Below are 6,663 nucleotides of genomic sequence, written 5' to 3'. Positions count from 1 at the left end.
GCCAGGGGTATCAAAAACACCCAAAAAGCAAAAACTGAAAATTTGTAGTTTATTGAACCTTTAAAAAAAAACTCCAGATATGTAATGTTTCGATATTTTTTTAAATTTAATTGTTTACTCTCATGCTCAGGATTTTTGTAAATTTTAATTCCAGAATAAAAAAAAATATTTTTTTATGATTTCAGTCTATCTTTTATTCAAGTTCAGGATAAAAAAAAAAATAGAAATTTAAGAATTTCTTCATTTAATAATCTTATGATTTTCAAAATAATAATAAATAATTTTAGAAATAATTAAAAATTTGAATTTCCAAAAATTAAAAATTCTAAATCTAATTTAATAAAATTCTACTCTTTACAGTGAAATTTCTTGATTTGAAAAAATAGAAAATAAATAAAAGTTAAAAGTATAAAAGTTAAAATTAAAGAATTTGAAGATTTTTATGTTTTAAAATCTATAGATTATTGTTGTCGAAAAAAAAAAACTAATATTAAAATAGCCGTCAACTGATATGATAAAGTCAAAAATAGTTTTAAAACAATCGCAAAGAAAGCAAAAGATAAAAATAATTCAATTTATTACATTTCTCCATTTTTAAACGATAGTCGAGTTTTCAAACCTGACCCGGCGACCTCTACTGTAAAGTAACTCACCAATTTTCAAACGACACTCAAATTTTGACATCGCTGTCAAATCATCGCAAAACGTTTTGTCCGCGAACCGCGCATCAAACTTTTTTTTAAACAAAAACAGCTTTAATTTTAATTTTGTGGTGCAAATAGTGCGCATTTATGCAACTTTTCGGCGTTTAAAGTGATAATGAGTGTTAGCGATCAGAGCGAGGACGGCCAGGTTATCAGTCCGGGCGGAATGAGGTTAGTTAAATTGCGTCATTTTTTGTTGTTGACATCAATCCGGATCGCTTCCGTGTTTTGTCATTTTCAGTGGCGGCGAGGAGGAAACGACCGATTCGCTGGACATTAAGCCGCCGCAGGCGTCTTCAGGGAGTTACTACGGCAAGCGCAAGGAGAAAAAGTCGAAGCATTCGCGGGGGGAGCATCACCGGCATTCCGGGACATCTGGTGATCGGGACCATCACTATTCGTCGGGTTCGTCTTCGCGGAGGGGGGAGTACCGGAGTGGGCACCGGGAGCGGTATCAGAAGGGAAGTGGGAGCGGGAGTAGCAGGTCCGGGAGGGATGGACGGGAGAAGGAGGGGCGGTATCACTCGGGGTCGGCGCCGGCTGGGGGACATCACTCGCGGTTCGAGATGAATCCGTTTTACGGGGAGTTGCGGGAGACGTATCAGAGCAAGAAGGAGCGGGATTATGAGAAGGAGAGGGAGCGCGGTGGAAGGAATAAGGAGGTGGAGAAGCCGGACGCGGAAAAGTTGCTGGAGGATTTGCGGACGCGGCTGCTGCACAAGAAGAGCAAGCACGATTCGACGCGGCAGCAGCAGGATCAGGGAGGGGTGGTTGAGTTGGTGGAGGGGAGGAAGGAGAAGCGGCACCATCATCATAGGCATCGCGACCGGAAGCAGACGGTGGAGCCAGAAACCGTCGAGATTATGGACGATGAGAGCGAGCAGCAGCCGCTGGATGTGGAAGAGGAGGATGATCAGATGAAGGTCGTGGACCGGGAGCATGACGCGAGGCGGGCTCGGCTGTTGGAGGCGGAACGGCAGATGGCGCACCGGAAGGAAGTGGCTAGGAATGAGCTTGAGACGCGGAGGCAGATGAGGAAGGAGCGCAAGGAGGCGTCTCCGGATTCACCGGAAGTTGAGGACGAGGAAATGGAGAGCGTCGAGGAGAAGAAGAAAAAGAAAAAGAGGAAAAAGTCCAAGAAGCGGGTTGAGTCCGAGGAAGAAGCGAGCGACGATTCCGATCAGACGGAAGAGGACACCGACTCGGACAGTTCGAGTTCGAGCAGCGATTCGGAAGATTCGCAAGAAGGCTCCGAGGACGGGAAGCCTCCGGAGAGCCCACTTTCGGTGGGTGATTTGGCCAAGTCGGAGCGACGCCGTCGGAGTGATTCGAGGTCGGACTCGCGGTCCCGTTCGACGCGCTCTCGCACGTATTCGCATTCCAGCCGGAGTCGTTCGCGGAGTCCGCACCGGCGTCGGCAGCACGGCAGCAGCCGGAGTGCGTCGCCGAGATCGGACCAAGAGGGCGGCAGGAGAAGCCGGGAGAGGGAGGAACCGGCTAAACCGCCGGTGGCCGCGACAGCATCAGAGCCGATTGCCGTTGAAGATGTGGAGGAACTTCCGCCGTACTTCCCCGGCATTCAGGGCTGTAGATCGGTTGAAGAGTTCCAGTGTTTGAACCGGATCGAGGAGGGAACCTACGGCGTGGTGTACCGGGCCAAGGACAAACGGACGGAGGAAATTGTGGCGTTGAAGCGATTGAAGATGGAAAAGGAGAAGGAAGGCTTCCCGATCACTTCCCTGCGGGAAATCAACACCCTGCTCAAAGGTCAACATCCGAACATTGTGACCGTGCGGGAGATTGTCGTCGGAAGCAACATGGACAAGATCTTCATCGTGATGGATTACGTCGAGCACGACTTGAAATCGCTGATGGAAACGATGAAGCACAAAAAGCAGGTCTTCCTGCCCGGCGAGGTCAAGTGTCTGACGCAGCAGCTGCTCCGGGCCGTGGCCCACCTCCACGACAACTGGATTCTCCACCGGGACTTGAAAACGTCCAACCTGTTGCTCTCCCACAAGGGCATCCTAAAAGTGGGCGATTTCGGTCTCGCCCGTGAGTACGGCTCCCCCCTCAAAGCGTACACCTCGATCGTGGTCACCCTCTGGTACCGAGCCCCGGAACTCCTCCTCTGCTGCAAGGAGTACTCAACCCCGATCGACATCTGGTCCGTCGGCTGCATCTTCGCCGAGTTCCTCTCGATGGGCGCCCTCTTCCCGGGCAAAACCGAAATCGACCAGCTCAACCGCATCTTCAAAGAGCTCGGCACGCCCAACGAAAAGATCTGGCCCGGCTACAACCAGCTGCCCGCCGTCCAGAAGATGACCTTCACCGAGTACCCCGTGTCCAACCTGCGCAAACGGTTCGCCCACCAAACCAGCGAGCTCGGAATCTCCCTCCTGCAAGGCCTGCTCACCTTCGACCCGAAACAGAGACTTACAGCGGACGCCGCCCTCAAAAACAACTACTTCAAGGAGCTGCCCCTTCCAATCGACCCGGCCATGTTCCCCACGTGGCCCGCCAAGAGCGAACTTGGCCTCAAGAAGGCACTCGCTTCGAGTCCGAAGCCGCCGAGCGGCGGCGGCGAGTTCAAGAAGTTGGTGAGTTCGACCTTTAAAATTTTCAATTTGAAGAATTCTAATTGATTTTTTTTTTTCAGGGCGACGACGCCGTTCCGGACAATCCGGGCTTTCACCTGGGCGGAACGTACGCCGAGTCGAGACAAATGGCCATGGGGCCGGGCTTTAGTTTGAAGTTTTGATAAAGAAGTGCGAAAAAAAATGATGATTCAATAAAATTGATTAGAATTGGTGGTAAAAACCCGTTTGCGTCACAAAACCATTTCAATCAACCAGCATTTTTTGTGTGGAGATAAAAGAGAAACAAAAAACCATTTGAAAGGAGAAAAAAGTGGTTGTTCGAGTGCATCAGTGTTTATCGTTATCAAGGTAAGCTTATCAAATTAGACAAACAATGTCGACAATTTGCTATCTTTCGGCTGGGATCTGACATTCAAACAATTTGAGCTTTATTGCATTGATTGTCTTTGCCTGCTTGCTTGCATAATGTGGGATCATCTCTAGGGAGCACCTGTTTCCATATTTAGAGTTATGGTGCACGTTTTTGCTCATTAAATACGATTTAATAGTAAAATGATTGAAATCTCGTTAGACTTCTAAACTAAATTCATTTTAAACATTTTGCTTTGCATTTTTTTTCAAAATTATTTCTGGATTTTTGTAGAACGTTTTAATTGGAGAAAATAAGCTTTACACACAAACTACAATTATACTGTCTGTTCTATACAATTACTCGAAATATGACATTTTGAGAAATCTCAGATCCCTCAATTTTTATTTATATTTATCAATTTTTTCGTTTTGAAACTCATAAATTCCAAAAACTACAAATCCTAAAAAGCATCAGATTCAAATTTTTTTTATACTTTTTATTTCAAAATTTAAAAGAATTGATAATTTTAGCAATAAAATTCGAAAAATATATAAAAGAGTTTGAAATATCAACAAAATTACAAATAATCGAAATACTTACAATTTTAAAACATAAACATTTGTAATGTAGGAATTCAAACATCCTTAAAAATCTTAAGCTTTACGATCCAAATGCAAAAATAAAAAATAAAAAAAAAACATACAAAATCGGAGTATATTTTTTAATTACTAAAATTTTAAATGTTAAAAATAATATTACAGACTTAGCAGTTTCGTTTTGCTTTAATTGAAAAACTTACAAATTTAACTATGGAATTCATAAACTAAGAAGTTTGAAAAAAAAAATACTACAAATTAATTGCCAACTCAAAATTTTAAAAATTAAAAGGTTTAAAAAAATATCTTGAAAGAAAAACAATTTAAAAATACTGAAATTTCCAATCACAGAAATTTCGTTATTAACTTATTAATAAAACTATATTTTCAGCGATTGAATTATTAAATTATTCAAAAAATATTGTAAATTTCACCTTTAAAAAAATAAGTTTTGTAATTTATTTATGTTTTAATTGGATATTATTTATTTCATGTATATGTTAGATTTTCATTTTTAAGGCCATTGCAACTGTTTTTCAAAGATTATGCAAAGATATTTGCAACTCCTTTTTTTATTTTTTTAAATTTTGCGCAAGTTTTATCAATAAAAAATATTTTTTAAAATTATTTTTTTTTTGCCTTGGAAAATTTTTGAAGAAGGGAGGGGGACAAAAATGGCAATTTTTGCTATTATACAAAACATCTAAAATTTCCAATACAATATAAAAAATTCCAAAATGTTCAAATTCGAGTTGAAACTTGATAATTACAAAATTTCCAAATGTAAAATAAGAATTTACAATTTCAAAAAAGAATATTAATTAAAGGATGCTTAAACAAATAAACAATAAACATTTTTAACTTTTATATTCAACTAGGGGAAAGTGGGGCAAGACGACCATGTGGGGCAAGAGGAACAATTGCCCGTGAAACCAATGCACACACACGAATTCGTGAATTCTAAAATTCAAAAAAGAAAATAAACATTTAAAAGTTTAACTAATTCGAAAATAAACAAAGAAGAAGTTTATAAAAATGAATTTCAATAAAAATGAAATAGAAAAAAAAAAATATTTTCATAAAATCTGCATAAAATTTCAATGTATTTTTAAGTATTCACCTGCGCTTATGGTCATTTTATGTTTGTTTAAGTTAAGGCAGGTACAAATTTTATTATAAGTTTTACAAATTTTATTTAAATTTTTTACAAGTTTTATTTAAAGTTTTCGTCCAATCTTACTTTTTTTTAAACTAGTGATTGCAAAACAACTGAACTAGTGTAAAATGCATTTTAAAACACTTTTTGCATTCAAATGTTGAGAATTTTTGAGAGTTTTTAGAAAGTATTTAGAATTTTATTTATTTAGAAATCTGGAAAAATGTGGTTCTATTGAAAATTCATGTCCACAAACATTTTTTCAGATCGATTTAGCCAGCTTAGACTAGTCTCCCTATTTAGGGTCTCTAGTTGGGACCAGACTTTTTTTTGGTATTCGTCGCGTAATTTACGAATGACTTAAGCCTTTAAGTCGATCGTACAGTCGACAAACCGTTTTTCCGATTCAATCCAGATTTTGCTGACTTGGTCAAACAAGAAAGACTTTTTTTTCGTCTTCGGATTTCTTTTCGTGCGGACTTTCTTTTCCCTTGAAATTATCGTCGCCAACTGCGGTGAGTTAAAATAACTTAATATTTATATCATAAAACCTCAAACCATTTTCCTTTTTATTAGAAAATGAACAAATCAACCAGCAAGAACGCACCGAAGGCGATTTTCATCACCAACCTTCACGACTCCACAAGTTTCCTGGATCTCCACCTGGAGTTTTCTCGCTTTGGCGCGATCCAATCTGGCACGATCGCGCTGAAGATGCCCGAGACGAAAGGGCATCAGATCGGGTATGGCTGCGTGGTGTTCGACGATCCCGCCGCGGCGGCCAAAGCCAAGGCCGAGATGGACGGGTTCGTGTATCGCGGCAAACCGATGGTCATTGGGTTCGAGAGACCCTCGGCCGACTGGTCCAACTAGGTGAAAGAATAAATTTTTGGTTCTCTGAGTATTAGAGAAATGTGAATTTGCAGTTTCCGCAATATGTGAATTTATTTGCATAAAGTTGATTTTGTTTTTTCTTGAAACGATTTTCTACGTTGTAATTACGTACGTAGTTTATGAAAGACTCCTACCATTAAGTCAATCGTGAGGTCGACAAACCGTTTCTTCCGCTTCATCCAGATTTTGCTGAATAGCTGCAGCTGGATCGTCAAAAACAAACAAAAGAATTTTCTTTTTATCAATCTTCAAATTGTCGTGCCGTTCAGAAGCTTGCTTCGTGGATTTGTTTTTTGCTCGAATTCGCACCGCATACTAGGGTGAGTTTGAAATTTGCTAAATCTTTTGTTGGCGGCAGACG

The 6,663-nt window shown here is 40.5% G+C and overlaps 2 protein-coding genes across 3 annotated transcripts in view; both read left to right on the top strand.

The window, feature by feature from the left end:
* Window positions 1–703: 703 nt before the first annotated feature.
* On the top strand, window positions 704–3,551 carry LOC120423790 (serine/threonine-protein kinase PITSLRE). The gene is made up of 3 exons (XM_039587707.2): window positions 704–875; window positions 946–3,304; window positions 3,364–3,551. The coding sequence occupies exons 1-3, from the start codon at window positions 820–822 to the stop codon at window positions 3,463–3,465; spliced, it is 2,517 nt and encodes an 838-aa protein (XP_039443641.1). The 5' UTR covers window positions 704–819; the 3' UTR covers window positions 3,466–3,551.
* A 1,231-nt stretch (window positions 3,552–4,782) lies between these two features.
* The window catches only part of LOC120423791 (uncharacterized), a 2,431-nt gene continuing 550 nt past the window's right edge, over window positions 4,783–6,663 (top strand). The window contains exons 1-2 of one of the 2 annotated variants that reach the window (XR_008212257.1): window positions 4,783–5,923; window positions 5,985–6,622. Coding sequence is in view for 1 of the 2 variants with exons in the window: in XM_052708912.1 (XP_052564872.1) it covers window positions 5,988–6,281 (294 nt within the window). In the remaining variant the exon portion in view is untranslated. Of the gene's footprint in view, window positions 6,623–6,663 lie in introns of both variants that reach the window. The other variant, XM_052708912.1, reaches the window with a different exon arrangement.

The sequence above is a fragment of the Culex pipiens genome, chromosome 2 (genome assembly GCF_016801865.2).
Source record: "Culex pipiens pallens isolate TS chromosome 2, TS_CPP_V2, whole genome shotgun sequence".
Taxonomy (NCBI): domain Eukaryota; kingdom Metazoa; phylum Arthropoda; class Insecta; order Diptera; family Culicidae; genus Culex; species Culex pipiens.
Note: the sequence above shows the minus strand (reverse complement) of the source record. Positions and strands in the feature narration are given on the sequence as shown.

Coding starts and splice junctions, on each gene's coding strand:
- LOC120423790 (XM_039587707.2), top strand. CDS start 820: ATGAGTGTTAGCGATCAGAGCGAGGACGGCCAGGTTATCAGTCCGGGC. Junction 876..945: donor ATCAGTCCGGGCGGAATGAG/GTTAGTTAAATT, acceptor TGTCATTTTCAG/TGGCGGCGAGGAGGAAACGA. Junction 3,305..3,363: donor GCGGCGAGTTCAAGAAGTTG/GTGAGTTCGACC, acceptor TTTTTTTTTCAG/GGCGACGACGCCGTTCCGGA.